The following is a 15348-nucleotide window of genomic DNA, read 5'->3' on the forward strand; positions in this document are numbered from 1 at the left end:
CAGGTGGCATCCCCCTTCCCCTGTCCTGCAGTGTTTGTGGCACCTCCCTGTCAGGGACACACACATGGTGCTCAGGGACAGAGAGACACCTGCGCTCAGGTGTGAGGGAAGCACTTAATGGTCCAGCCATCCCCTCAGTGTGCCAGAGAGCTGGGCTGTGGCCCCAGCCATGGCCTGCCAGACGCAAGACACCACTGGGCCTCCCGCAGCTGGTGAAAAACTGCAGGTTCAGGGACATGAAGTGGCTGAGCAGTGCTGACAGAACAGAGAGGTGGTCTGCACAGGTCTGCCATGGTACAGGTAGTTAAAATCTTTTTGTTATTTTGCAATAAGCACTCTGGAAGCTCAAAAAAAAAGTGTATAATTGAATACTGAGTTTGTTTCTCCAGAAAGCTGGTGATGAACACGTAACAACACAAATATCAGCTGACATCTACATTCAACACGTGAGCCATGGTGAAATCACTGTCTACGTGAAAACAGAGGCCGGGCGCAGTGGCTCATGCCTGTAATCCCAGCACTTTGGGAGGCTGAAGCAGGCAGATCACGAGGTCAGGAAATCGAGACCACGGTGAAACCCCGTCTCTACTAAAAACACAAAAAATTAGCCGGGCGCGGTGGCGGATGCCTCCAGTCCCAGCTACTCGGGAGGCTGAGGCAGGAGAATAGTGTGAACCCGGGAGGCCGAGATCATGCCACTGCACTCTAGCCTGGACCACAGAGCGAGACTCCGTCTCAAAAAAAGAACAGAAAGAAAACAGAAGACACTAAAATATGCTAGGGTACTGACTTCAAGGTCAGGGAGTATTTTAAGAAGCCCATGTCTTGGGCCAGGCGCGGTGGCTCACGCCTATAATCCCAGCACTTTGGGAGACCGAGGCGGGCGGATCATGAGGTCAGGAGATCCAGACCATCCTGGCTAACACAGTGAAACCCACTGTGTGGGTTTCCACACAGTGGAAAATACAAAAATACAAAAAAATTAGCCGGGCGTGGTGGCGGGTGCCTGTAATCCCAGCTACTCCAGAGGCTGAGGCAGGAGAATGGTGTGAACCCAGGAGGCAGAGCTTGCAGTGAGCCGAGATTTCACCACTGCACTCCAGCCTGGGCGACAGAGTGAGACTCCATCTCAAAAAATAAAAACAAACAGAAAGTAAAAGGATATATACTTTTGGAAAGACACAATGTTATCCCCAGGCCCTATTTTAAAACATCTAAAGTACTTTAAATAGTACCTCAGTATTCCTGTAACACTAACTTAGATCATAATACTGTAATTAAATGGAAGCAACAACTACCCAGAAATTACTGACTGCATTTAACAAATGAACACAAAACACATAAAAACACACATTTAAACAGTGGCCTGGCTGGGTGCGGTGGCTCATGCCTGTAATCCCAACACTTTGGGAGGCCGAGGCGGGTGGATCATCTAAGGTCAAGAGTTCGAGACCAGCCTGACCAACCTGGTGAAACCCCATCTTTACGAAAAATACAAAAAATTAGCTGGGCATGGTGGTGCACACCTGTAATCCCAGCTACTCGGGAGGCTGAGGCAGGAGAATCAATCGAACCCAGGAGGCAGAGGTTATAGTGAGCTGAGATCACGCCACTGCACTCCAGCCTGGGCAACAGAGTGAGACTCCATCTCGAAAAACAAAAACAAAAACACAAAAACAAAACAGTGACCTGGTCCCCTCTCCCAAAGTCCACTCAATATCCAAGACACTCTGTGTAAAGCCAGCACCTGGAGAAGCTACTCTAATCCCCAAACCCTCTCAACAAACAAAGCATGCCCAAACCTGATCCCTTCAATGATATGTGCAGCCATCGCAAACAGGGTTGTGTTCCGTCATCCAGGCTGGAGTGTAGTGGCTGGATCATAGCTCACTGCAGCCTCCAACTCCTGGGCTCAAGCAATCCTCCCATCTCAGCCTGACAAAGTGCTGGGATTATAGGCACGAGCCACTGTGCCTGGCCCATAACAATTCTTTAAAAGACAAAACCTAATTTTAAATGTGAAACATAGACCCTTGAGCGTACCTTCGCACACACTCTCCAGAGAGAAGTAGGTGGTCTGATACAGCCTGCGCCCTCCACCAGAGAAGTCACACAGCCAATCAACACTCGGGGGCTGCAGTTTGAGGGACTGCTTTGGTTTCTGCTGTCGTCTTCCCATTTATCAGAGACAGCTTCTACCTGTAAAACAAACACACTGCTCTTTAAACTATAATACAAGAACTACCAGAAAAGCAAACTACAGGCTGGAATGCCTGTCTGAGCCCATTAAGGCTGCAAGTCCAACATCAAGGCCCTGGCAGATTCCGGGCCTGGTGAGGGCCCTCTTCCTGGTTCATAGTCGGTGTCTTCCTGCTGTGTCCGCACATGGCAAGGGCAAAGGGGTTCTCTGGGGTATGTTTCATAAGGGCTCTGCCCCTGTGACCTAATCACCCACCAAAGCCTCCTAATAAGATCGTGCTGGGGTCAGGATTTCAACATACGTATTTTGGGGGACACCTACATTGAGTCTACAGCAATCCCTTATGAACACGGATGCAAAAATCCTCAACAAAACATTATCAAACTGAATGCAGCAGCATATTAAAAGGATTATATCCCATGACTAAATGGGGTTTATCCCAGAATGCAAGTGTTTCAACATAGGAAAATCAGTAACCATATTACACTGATGAGGGAAAAAAATCACGATGATCTCAACTGATGCACAAAAAGCATTTGACAAAATAAACACTTTCCATGATGCACACTCAATAAACTAGGAATTGCAGGAAATCTCTTCAACACGAGAAAGGCCATAAATAAAAAACTCACAATAAACACCACACTCAATGCTGAAAGGCCGAAAGCTTTCCTCTAAGATCAGGAACCAGGTAAGGATGCCCATGCTCACTTCAAGACTTTCAAATTTCAATTATCTTTATTCACAGATGGTAGGATCTCATCTGTGGAAAACTCTAAAGACTCCACACATGTAAATAAAACAAAAAATGGTTAAAGCTAATAAATGAATCCAGCACAGGACACAAAGTCAACATACAAAAATCAGATTTCCATACATTTGAAATGAAAAATCCAAAAAGGAAATCAAGAAAAAGGATTCCAAAGGAAGAGAAAACAATTCCATTTATAACAGCATTGTTAGGTTAATAGGTTAATCCCTAAGAACACTTAGTAACCTAACTAAGGAGATGGAAGATGCGTACAATGACACTAATGAATGAATTAAATACCTCAATAAACGGCAAGACAACCATGTTCGTGAATTTGAAAACCTAGTATTATTAAGATGACAATCTTTTTTTTTTTTTTTTTTTTGAGATGGAGTCTCGCTCTGTCACCCAGGCTGGAGTGCAATGGAGCAATCTCTGCTCACTGCAAGCTCCACCTCCCGGGTTCACGCCATTCTCCCGCCTCAGCCTCCTGAGTAGCTGGGACTACAGGAGCCCAGCACCACGCCTAGCTAATTTTTTGTATTTTTAGTAGAGACGGGGTTTCTCCTTGTTAACCAGGATGGTCTCGATCTCCTGACCTTGCAATCCACCCACCTCGGCCTCCCAAAGTGCTGGGATTACAGGCATGAGCCACCACACCCGGCCAAGATGACAATCTTAAAACTTAACTATTAAGATGACAATACTACCCAAAGTGATTATAAGTGATTAAGATGTTAATACGTAATTATTAAGATGACAATCTTAAGACTTAATTATTAAGATGGCAATACTACCAAAAGTAATCTATTACACAAATTCGGCTGGGTGTGGTGGCTCACGCCTGTAATTCCAGCACTTTGGGAGGTCGAGGCAGGAGAATCACTTGAGGTCAGGAGTTCAAGATCAGCCTGGTCAACATGGTGAAACCCTATCTCTACTAAAAATACAAAAAAAAATCAGCTGGGTGGCAAGCACCTGCAGTCCCAGCTACTTGGGAGGCTGAGGCATGAGAATTGCTTGAACCCGGGAAACAGAGGTTGCAATGAGTCAAGATCGCATCATTGCACTCCATCCTGGGCGACGGAATGAGACTCTGTCTCAAACAAACAACAAAAAAACCCCAACAGGCCGGGCGCGGTGGCTCAAGCCTGTAATCCCAGCACTTTGGGAGGCTGAGACGAGCGGATCACGAGGTCAGGAGATCAAGACCATCCTGGCTAACACGGTGAAACCCCGTCTCTACTAAAAAATATAAAAAACTAGCCGGGCGAGGTGGTGGGCACCTGTAGTCCCTGCTACTCGGGAGGCTGAGGCAGGAGAATGGCATAAACCCGGGAGGCGGAGCTTGCAGTGAGTAGAGATTGCTCCACTGCACTCCAGCCTGGGCGACAGAGCGAGACTCCATCTCAAAAAAAGAACAACAACAACAACAAAAAAAAACCCCAACAAATTCAAAGCAATCCCTATCAAAGTCCTATGGGTCTATTTTTATATAAATAGAAAAACCCATCTAAAATTCTAATGGAATCTCAAGGGACCATGAATAGCCAAAATGGTCTTGAAAAGGAGTAACAAAATTGAAGGTCTCATACCCCTTTATTTCAAAACTTCCTACAAAGTCACAGTCATCAAACTAGTGTGGCACCAGTGTAAGGACAGAAATATAAACCAATGGAATAGTAAAGAGAGTTCAGAAATAAACCCTTGCATGTGCAGTCAACTGATTTTTGACAAGGACCATTTGATAAACTGCAATTGTGCAGTCTTTGAAAAAAAAAAAATAGTGCTGGGAAAAATAACCATGGGCAAAACAATAAAGTTAGACCCTCATCTTACACCATACACAAAAATTAACTCAAAATGGATTAAAGAGGCCAGGCATGGTGGCTCAGCCCTATAATCCCAGCATTTGGGAAGGCATGGGGTGGGCAGACCACTTGAGCCCAGGAGTTCGAGACCAGCCTGGGCAACATAGGGAGGCCCCATCTCTACAAAAGATACAAAAATTGGGTGAAGTGACACACACCCGTAGTCCGAGCTGCTCAGGTGGCTAAGGTGGAAGGATCACTTCAGCCTGGGAGGTTGAGACTGCAGTGAGCTGTGACTGTGCTGCTGCACCACAGCCTGGGCAACAAAGTGAGATCCTGTCTCAAAAACTATTTTTTTAATTGAATCAAAGACTTAAATTTAAAAGCAAAAACTATGAAACTCTTAGTAGAAAAAAATCTTAATATTCTTGGATTAGTCAACGGTATCTTGAGTGTGACATCAGAAGTACAGGCAATAAAAGAGACAAATTAGACTTCCATCAAAATTTAAAACATCTGTGCATCAAAGGATACTATGAAGAAAGTGAAAAGACAATTGATAAAATGAGAGAAAATATTTGCAAATCATGTATGTGATGAGAGATTAATATCCAGAATATATAAAGAATTCCTACAACAAGGAAACAACCTAATTTCGAAACGGGCAAAGGATTTGAGTAGACATTTCTCCCAAGAAGATATACAGACGGCCAATAAGCACACGAAAAGATGCCCTCACAAATCATTAGGGAAATGCAAATCAAAACCACAGTGAGATACCACCTCACAACTACAAGGAATGGCTAGTGCCAAAAGAAAAAGAAAGTAGCAAGTGTTGACAAGGATACAGAGAAAGTAGAAACCTCATCCACCATTGGTGGGAACATAAAATGGTGCAGCTGCTGTGGAAAACATCTGGTTCCTCACAAAGTCAAACCTAGACTTACCATATGGCCCAGCAATTCTCTTCCTAGGCATAGCCCCAAAAGAACCAAACAGGGACTCAGACAGTTCATGGCAGCACAATTGTTCATGGCAGCACAATTCACAACAACCAAAAAGTAGAAACAACCCAAGTGTCCATCAACAGATGAATGGAGAAACAAAATATGATTTATTCACACAATGGAATATTCAGCCATAAAAAAAGAATTAACTTTTGATACACGCTACATGGGCAAATCTTGAAAACCTAAGTCAAATAGCCAGACACATGATTCCGCTTATATGAGGTATTTAGAGTAGGCAAATCCACAGAGACATAAAGTAGAACACTGAATAACTGTTTAATGGGTACAGAGTGTCTATTGGGATGCTGAAAAAGTTCTGAAGACAGATTGTGGTGATGGCTGCACAACAATGTGAATGTGCTTAATGCCACTGAACCGTACACTTCAACATGGTTAAAATGGTATATTATGTATATTTTACCACAAGAAAAATACCAAAATAGAAAATAAATCCAGAAGTACATTCAGGTTTATACTAAATGGGGATCATTCTCCTCAAGTGAGAACGGCTCACAACACAGAAACTGCTCATATCTTCCAACCATGTTAACAGTTCAAAGGGACAAAAACTATGGGATCATTTGGAAGATAATGAAAAGTACTTGAAAAATTCATTACTAATTTATAAAAGCAAGATTGTGAGTAGAGATGAACACTCTTCACCATAACAAAAAAGATCCTGCATTCCTAACAAGATGGAACCACCAAAAGGGTTGGGACTTGCTAGACACCCAGGGGCCAATTTTTCCACATTTTCACATTTCTGAGATCAGAATGAGTCTCAAGACCTATGTTTCCATTTTAAATTTTCATTATCAAATTAATGGTGTGTCTTAAAATCAACAGGAATTTGGTACGAGAACCTGCTTTGGAAGGCTGCATGTGAGCTACACAACCACAGCTCAGAGAATGAGGTAAACATCATCTCCACAGGTTCTGAGTTCCAGATCCCCTTTGAAAGACTCTGAACCCAGAGTACTCCTTTAAATACACATAAAAACATGAGGACTATGGTATAATTTCAGTTCAAAAGGAAATCTTTGGAAGAAAAAATATAATTAAAATATTGGGAGAGGGAAAGAGGGTAGTGTGAACGAGCCAGTTGTATATCTCTGATGATGGAAGTCCATAAATAATAACATTGGTGAATTAATAAAAGATACAAGCATATTGTTCGAGTGACTCGACTACCCACCAGATGAGGTAAAAACAGAAACCCAGAGCATCAGGTCTGCAGCATGAACGTGCAGGTGGGGAACATGGAGGGCGGCTCTTCTACTTTGTATTCAGTCTCTAAGCCAGAGCTGACAGAAATGTTCTCTATGTGTGCTGCCCAATTTGGTAGTCACTAGGCTTCATTTAGCACTTGAAATGTGGCCAAAGAAACTGAGGAAATAATTTTATTTTTAAGAGACAAGGTCTCTATGTGCCCAGGCTGGTCTCCAACTCCCACCTCAGCCTCCCAAGTAGCTGGGACTCCAGGTTTATGCCACCATGACTGGCTGTAAGTTGCATTTAGTTTTAATAAATTTAAACAGCTGCACATGAGTGGTGGCTACCATATTGAATGATGGAATTCTAGACTTTGAATTATTTTATTGGGTATGCATTTTTTTTAATTTGAGAAAGATGATATTAAGCATTAGATGGTACTAACTATAATAGTATAATAAAGTACATCTCAAGCATTTTATTTAATTTATTTAGTTTTTTGAGACAGAGTCTCACTCTGTCTTGCCCAGGCTGGAGGGCAGTGGCACGCTCTTGGCTCACTGCAGCCTCTACCTTCTGGGTTCATGTGATTCTCTTGTCTCAGCCTCCTGAGTAGCTCGGACTACAGGTGTGTGCCACCACGCCCAGCTACTTTTATATTTTTAATAGAGATGGGGTTTCACCATGTTGGCCAGGCTGGTCTTGAACTCCTGACCTCAGATGATCCACCCACCTTGGCCTCCCAAAGTGTTGGGATTATAGGTGTGAGCCACCATGCCTGGCCATCTTAAGTGTTTTTAAAAAGTAGTTAATAGCTCAATAAGTTTGCCAGATTCCAAATTACATTTAAAAACCAAAAGCTTTCCCATATAGGAAGAAAAAGATAAATTTGAAAATGCAATGGAAAATGTTAATAGAACACATAAAAACTCCTGAAGATAAATTTAATAAGATATTCACAGGACCTAAATGAAGAAAACTATTGAACTATAAAAAGAATACAAAGGGCTGGGCACAGTGGCTTATGCCTGTAATCCCAGCACTTTGGGAGGCCGAGGCGGGTGGATCACGAGGTCAGGAGATCGAGACCATCCTGGCTAACACAGTGAAACCCCGTCTCTACTAAAAAAATACAGAAAATTAGCTGGGCGTGGTGGCGGGTGCCTGTGGTCCCAGTTACTCAAGAGGCTAAGGCAGGAGAATGGTGTGAACCCAGGGAGCGGAGCTTGCAGTGAGTCGAGATTGCGCCACTGCACTCCAGCCTGGGCAACAGTGAGACTCCATCTCAGAAAGAAAAACAGAATACAAAGGAAGACTTAAATAAATGCACAGACATAATGTGTTGTTGGAAAAGACTCCACATGACCCAAATATCAATTATTCTAAATGAAATCCATAAACTCAGTGCCATCCAAAGCAAATCTGGGCAGAGGGGGAGAAGCAAAAAGATTCCAAAACTCATCCAGAACAACTGAAGAGCCGGAAAAATACCATATGCTAATAAGAGCAAGGAAGGGAAACCTGCTCACCACCTATCACAGCACCCATGCCATGAGACCCCCTTATAAGCATCAGGACCACATCACATGCAGGTGGGATTCTGGTGCATGATTAAAGAATTTTCCAAATCAGCAGGGAAAAAGTGAGCGATGCAGATGACTGGCTAGCCATTAGGAAAGCAATGTCTGGTTCCTTCTCTCAGGCTGCACACTGAAATAAATTCCAGGCCGGTCAAATATTTAAATATCAACAAACAGGCCAGGCATGTGGCTTATGCCTGCAATCCCAACACTTTGGGAGGCCAAAGTAGAAGGATCACTCAAGGCCAGGAGTTTCAGATCAGCCTATGCAACAGAGATGCCATTTCTACAAAAAATTTTACAAATTAGTCAGGTGAGATGGTGTGCACCTGTGGTCCCAGCTACTCAGGAGGCTAGGGTGGAAGAATCGCTTGAGCTCAGGAATTTGAGGCTGCAGTGAGCTAATGGCACTACTATACTCCAGCCTCGGTGACAGTGCAAAGCTCTGTCTCAAAAATTAAAAAAAAAAAAATTCTAATTGTCAATAAACAATTTTCAGGGTAAAATCTGAATATTAGAAATAAGAAGTGGAATACGCCTCCCTAAGGCTTCTTGCAGCATCCAAAAGCTACATGGAAAAGAAGCACACTTAACTACAAAAAATGAAACTATAAAACACAGTCAAAGATGATCCTGGGGAAAATATTCCTAACACTTTTACATAATAATTTTCCTTAAAAAGTTCTAATTTCGGCCAGGCACGATGGCTCACACCCGTAATCCCAGCACTTTGGGAGACTGAGGCGGGTGGACCATGAGGTCAGGAGATCAAGACCATCCTGGCTAACACAGTGAAACCCCGTCTCTACTAAAAATACAAGAAAATTAGCCGGGCGTGGTGATGGGCGCCTGTAGTCCCAGCTACTCGGGAGGCTGAGGCAGGAGAATGGCGTGAATCCGGGAGGCAGGGTAGCTGGCAGTGAGTGGAGATCGCACCACTGCACTCCAGCCTGGGCGACAGAGCAAGACTCTGTCTCAAAAAAAATAAGAAGCTCTAATTTCCCTAATATATAAGCTTTAACAAGAGAAAAGGTTGAACTCAACAAAAATGTGAACAAAGGACACAAAAATAATTCACAGAAAAAACATGAAGCCAGGCGCAGTGGCTCACGCCTGTAATCCTAGCACTTTGGGAGGCTGAGGCAGGTGGATCACGACGTCAGGAGATCGAGACTACCCTGGCTAACATGGTGAAACCCTATCTCTACTAAAAATACAGAAATATTAACTGGGCGTGGTGGTAGGCGCCTGTAGTCCCAGCTACTCAGGAGTCTGAGGCAAGAGAATGGCGTGACCCGGGAGGCGGAGCTTGCAGTGAGCCGACTCCAGCCTAGGCAACAGAGACTCCGTGTCAGAAAAAAAAAAAAAAGAAAAAACATGAAAAGTTACCATACTTAAGGCTTAAATGCCAATCAAGTGCAGTCTCTCATTCTGCTCCTAAGAGTATAAATTAGTATATTATTGATGTTACTTTGGTGATAACCATTAAATTGTTTAAAAAGCACAAAAATAATAGATACATAATTGCTGTTTTCCACAGCATAAATTCATAGGCAAGCTTTACTTTGTAAAGTATACATGTCCATGTTGTTTGAATGATTTACAATGACTGCTGTTTATAGAGACAGGGTCTTGCTCTGTCACCTAGGCTGGAGTGTGGTCACGCGATCATAATTCACTGGGACTACATGTATGTGCCACTACACCAGGCTAATTTTTGTGGGGTTTTTTTTTGTAGACACGAGGTTTCACCATGGTGCCCCGGCTGGTCTCTAACTCCTGAGCTCAAGTGATCTGCCTGTCTCAGCCTTCTAAAGTGTTGGGATTACAGGCGTGAGCCACTGTACCCAGTCTGTTTATTTTTTAAAACAGAAATCATACAGAGCATAAGCATCCCCTTGAAGGTATATTCCACTCTCTCCCTTGGCCGGGTCATGTCTGATAGATTAAACACAAGGAAAACAACACAAAGTACTGGGGCAAAGAAAAACTGTTCCCAAATGAACTCAAACCTTACCCTGATTGCTTTCAGTCCATTGGACACTTTATTTAATTCCACAACTGCAATCACTTCCTGTTCAACATTCAGAAGTACTTTGCTAGTCGCAGTATCACTGGAGAAGTAGATCAAATCATCAATCATGCCATAATCGCTGCAGTACCTTGTCACGACACCCCGTACAGTTTTCAGCTTAGTGTCACCTGAGATGGGTAAACAAAAGTTATCTTGGCCATAAAAGCAAGGGCACACTACAGTGAAGTCCCACCAGAGAAAGGCAGAGTGCAAAAGCCTCCACGAGAGACTGTTGCCTAACGGGCTGACTTGTGAGAGAGAAGCCCATCAGACAGTGCTGGGTCTGGAACGTGGGGTTTGGGGGCAGACAGTCCAGTTTCCTCTGAAGGGCACAGGTAGTGGCTGTGGAGGTGACAGCCCTGACTCCACAGTGGACTGCGGGGGTTGACTCCCAGCTCTTCTACCGCCATTGGTGTAACCCTGGACGAGGTCCTTACTACTCTGGGCCTGTTGCCATCTGTAAGATGGAGACTAATCGTCACTACCCAAGGGAGCTGCTGGAGGGTTCAGTGGCAGAACACACATGCATGTATGGACCTCTGCGTGGCTGACACAAGTTAAGTGCTATGTAAACTGCCACGTATATCAGCATCTGGGAGACATTAGCATGCATGGTTTTATTAGCAATATCGATTATCTTCTTTCATCACCATCAGCAGCAGCCTTAGAAGACTACAGAATCTCAACAAATGCGCTGCTAGAAAAAGTTTGGGGCTGGGCAGGCAAGTCTGACCCAGGAGCAGGGCACCCCTCAGCCATTTGGCTACTGCTGCAGCCATGGTCCTGAGTCCTGAACGCGCCTTTCCTGCAGCTTCCAAGCCACGGGAGGAACCTGGGGTGCCGATTACGGTACAGGCAAGGAATCTTAGCGCTGCCAAGAGCTGGAGCTCTAGCTACGGCTGAGAGCGTTCTACCGAAGAGACCCAGATCTGCGGAGCAAGTGCTCCAGGTAACACAGCCAGTCCCCCGGGCATCGGCCCCTATGGATCCAGAGGCCCTGAACACGCTGCCTGCAGCAGGAAGCTCCCCTCCTGAAGCCTGCTCCTGGTTTCTCTCACAGAAGGCAACTAGGGACCCACTACCGTGGATTCCATTCCCACAGAAGGAAACATCGGGAGAAGCCATCAGAACCTCAGGAGAGGCTGGGCGAGGTGGCTCAAGCCTGTAATCCCAGCACTTTGGGAGGCCAAGGCGGGTGAGTCACCTGAGATCAGGAGTTCGAGACCAGCCTGATCAACATGGCGAAACCCCCTCTCTACTAAAAATACAAAAATTAGCCAGGTGTGGTGGCAGGTGCCTGTACACCGAGCTACTTGGGAGGCTGAGGCAGGAGAATCGGTTGAACCCGGGAGGCGGAAGTTGCGGTGAGCCGAGATCGCGCCACTGCACTCCAGCCTGGGCGACAAGAGCAAAACTCTGTTTCACAAAAACAAAACAAAAAACAAACAAAAAAACACCTCGGGAGAAAAGAATCATGCGGGAATCCAAGCGCATCCCGGGCTTTAGGAAGACGGGTTCGGACGCAAGGCAAGGAAAAGGCGCGCGTGGGCGCAGCGCGTTCTGAAAGCACAGGCGAGGTCGGCGGGGCCGCGTTTTTCGGGGCTTTCTAGGCACACAACCGCCGGTGGCGCTGCCCACAGGGAGGAGTGATGTGGAGAGGCGCCTCGGCAGCTGCTCGGCGCAGAAACACAAAGTGAGGGTGGGAAGGGGGGCCAGTGACACCGGCGAGACCTCACGGAGGACAGGCGCCCAGCGCGGCGGGGCGTGTGGGGTCTGCAGCCTCTGAGGCGACCAAGGGGAGATGAGGAAAGGCCGGGCCCAGCGTCTCCCGTCCGCCGCACCGCACTCAAAGACCTCGGGGCGCGGCTCCCTCGTGGCTGACACGCGAGGGCCCGGGACCCGCCTCCCACCCGGCCGCCCCGCCGCCTCCCGCGAGCCACCTTCCGCGAGCTCGGGCTCCAGCCGCCCGGCTTCCTCCCTAGGGGTGTCCGCCGTCCTCCAGAAGAAGGCCAACAGCTTGGCCGCGAGGCTCAACATGGCCCTCGCCCGTCCTCGGCCGCCGCCACCGCCGCTGCCCGCACGCGACTGCGCCGCTCCCGCCACCCGCGACCAATGGGGTCGCCGCGCCTGGGCATTCGCCTTGGGGTCGTCGCGCGAGCCGGGACCCGTATATAGGGCGGCGGTTGGCGCCTGGCAGGGCGTGAGGAGGCGAGGTGCCTGGTGGGAGTGACGTCATGCCGGGCGCGCAAGGCGGTGTGCCCGCCGGGTGGGCGGTGCTTCGGGAGGGAGGGCGTGGCCTGGTGGGGGTGGGCGGGGCTTCGCGTGGGTCCGCCTTCTTGCCGCCCACACCTTAGGGAAAAGTGCGCGATCTTTCACCGCCCAGAGTAATGTTACGGGTCGTTTTTTGTTGGTGTTCTTTATTAAGTTGGGGAAGTTCCCTCTAGTCCTATTTTTCCAAGAGTTCTTATAAGTGGGTGTGAAATTTTCTGCAACGCTTTTCTGCATGTATTCAAATGATCCTGTAGCTTTTTTTCTCAGCCTGTATAGGGAATTTCATTGCTTGGCTCTCCTGGGAAAACTCACTTGGTCGCAATTCGTTATCCTTTTTCGTGTATTGCCCGACTCAGCTTGGTAACGCTTTGTCCAGGGTTGGGGACGGTGCTGGTGAAGCAGATTGCTCTGTGGCCGACCACCCGTTTTCTGTGTCTGTCTGGTTTGGGGTTGGTTTAAGCTGGGCCTGCAGTGACTAGGGAGTAGGATGGTGTAACTTATTCCCTAAAAATTGTAGTAGTATTCACCAGGGAACCCATCTGGGCTTCGAGTTTTCTTTGTGGGAAGGTTTTTAATGAGAAGTTCACTTCTGCATCAGCTAGAGGGCTATTAAAGTTATCAGGGTAATATTGAGTAAACTTTGGTAATTCTTTTAAGGAATTTGTCCATTTCATCCAATTATTAGATGTCAGATTATTGGCATAAAGTTGTTCAGCATATTTCCTTATTATCCTTTTATTGTCTGTATGGTCCATAATGATGAACCATCGTTCATTCTTGACATAGGTAATTTATCTCATCCCTCTCATTTTCCTTGATCAGTCTATATTTATCAATTTTATTGATCTTTTTTAAAAAAATAATCTCTTGATTTCATTGATTTTTCTCTATTTTAAAAATTATCTTTACACTGGCGAGACCAAGGTGGGTGGATCACTTGAGGTCAGGAGTTCGAGACCAGCCTGGCCAACATGGCAAAACCCCGGCTCTACTAAAAGATCCTTGCTCCACACTCTCTCCACCCTGGTCTTCTCATCTCTGTCCTCACTGCTCAGACAGAACTCAGCAACATTGCTCTGACAGCAGATTGTGTCCGCTCTTCAAACCCTATTCGGAGCCCAGTCCCTCCTCACCGCTTCCCCATTGCCACCTCAATGCCAGGCAGCACCTGCTCCTCCCATCCCCCAGCCTGCTCTCCACCCAGTGAGTGACCGGATGCTGCTCTGCCCAGACCCCTCCAGCAGGTCTGCCTCAGAGTCAAAGCAGAGTCGTCTCCACACCCACAGGTGCTAGTACCCGGCTGTCCTACCTGTACCCCCCTTGCGTGGTCCTCGTCTGCCCTCCCCAACCTGTGTCCTTTGCTTTGCCAGCCTCCCCTCCTTGCCTTCTTCTCACTGAGGGCTGCCCTGGCCCCTGCAAACAGCAGCCCCTCATTTCTCTCCCCTGACTTATTTTCCCTCATAGAGGAAATCACATGTGTCACTGGACATATTAGTCTGTTCTCATGCTGCTATAAGGACATACCCAAGACTGAGTGGTTTTAGGGTCAGGTCCTTATAAAGGAAAGAGGTTTAATTAGCTCACAGTTCCACACGGCTGAGGAGGCCTCCGGAAACTTACAATCGTGGTGGAAGGGGAAGCAAACATGTCTGTCTTCACAAGGCAGCAGGAAGGAGAAGTCCCGAGCAAAACGGGGGAAAGCCCCTTATAAGAGACCATCAGATCTCGTGAGAAGTCACTCACTGTCAGGAGAACAGCAGCATGGGGGTAACCACCCCCATGGTTCAATTACCTCCCACCAGGTCCCTCCATGACACATAGGGATTATGGGAATTACAATTCAAGATGAGATTTGGGTGGGGACACAGCCAAACCATATCACTGAATAACACACTGATTTGTTTATCCTGTGCACTCCTGTGCCCCCATTGAATGTAAACAGCCTATAGGAAGTATGTCACTTCTCTGTCCACCCCATAAATGTTTGTTCAATGTTGAATGATGATGGAACGCCAGCAGGCAGAGGAAGGGCATTTTAGGAGCAACAATTTGTTGGAAGATCGTATGAAAGAACAGGGCCTGTTCTAGAAACTAGCGTTGCCAACGGTAACATGGGAGCATTTCTCAAGTGACGACTTATGATCTGGGAAGCTGAGGGGTTTGCTCTGCAACCTCTGGTTCAGGGCAGCTTGTTTGCATTTTTAAATGAAGAACTTTTGAAAGAAAAAATGTTGAAATCCGATTAACATTTTTTTTAAACAAAAAGAAACACAGGAGGATTCGATCCAGTTGGACTAATTCCCACTAATCCCATTTATTGCTTTAAAAGACAGAAAAGAAGTTTGGGAGGTTTCTCAATCCATTCAGAATAGTTCTTGACTTCATGGATTATAGTTTGTGAAAATTATTTCTCATCCTTGCTGGATTGAAACGAAGACA

The 15348-nt window shown here is 46.2% G+C and overlaps 1 protein-coding gene across 1 annotated transcript in view; it reads right to left on the reverse strand.

Annotated features, from left to right (window-relative positions):
* The window catches only part of MOV10L1 (Mov10 like RISC complex RNA helicase 1), a 67982-nt gene extending 55307 nt beyond the window's left edge, over window positions 1-12675 (reverse strand). The window contains 4 exon segments of the mRNA XM_030915297.1: window positions 2044-2082; window positions 2085-2199; window positions 10582-10766; window positions 12480-12675. Of these exon segments, the coding sequence (XP_030771157.1) occupies window positions 2044-2082; window positions 2085-2199; window positions 10582-10766; window positions 12480-12675 (535 nt within the window).
* Window positions 12676-15348: the final 2673 nt, after the last annotated feature.

This window comes from Rhinopithecus roxellana, chromosome 13 (assembly GCF_007565055.1).
Source record: "Rhinopithecus roxellana isolate Shanxi Qingling chromosome 13, ASM756505v1, whole genome shotgun sequence".
Lineage (NCBI taxonomy): Eukaryota > Metazoa > Chordata > Mammalia > Primates > Cercopithecidae > Rhinopithecus > Rhinopithecus roxellana.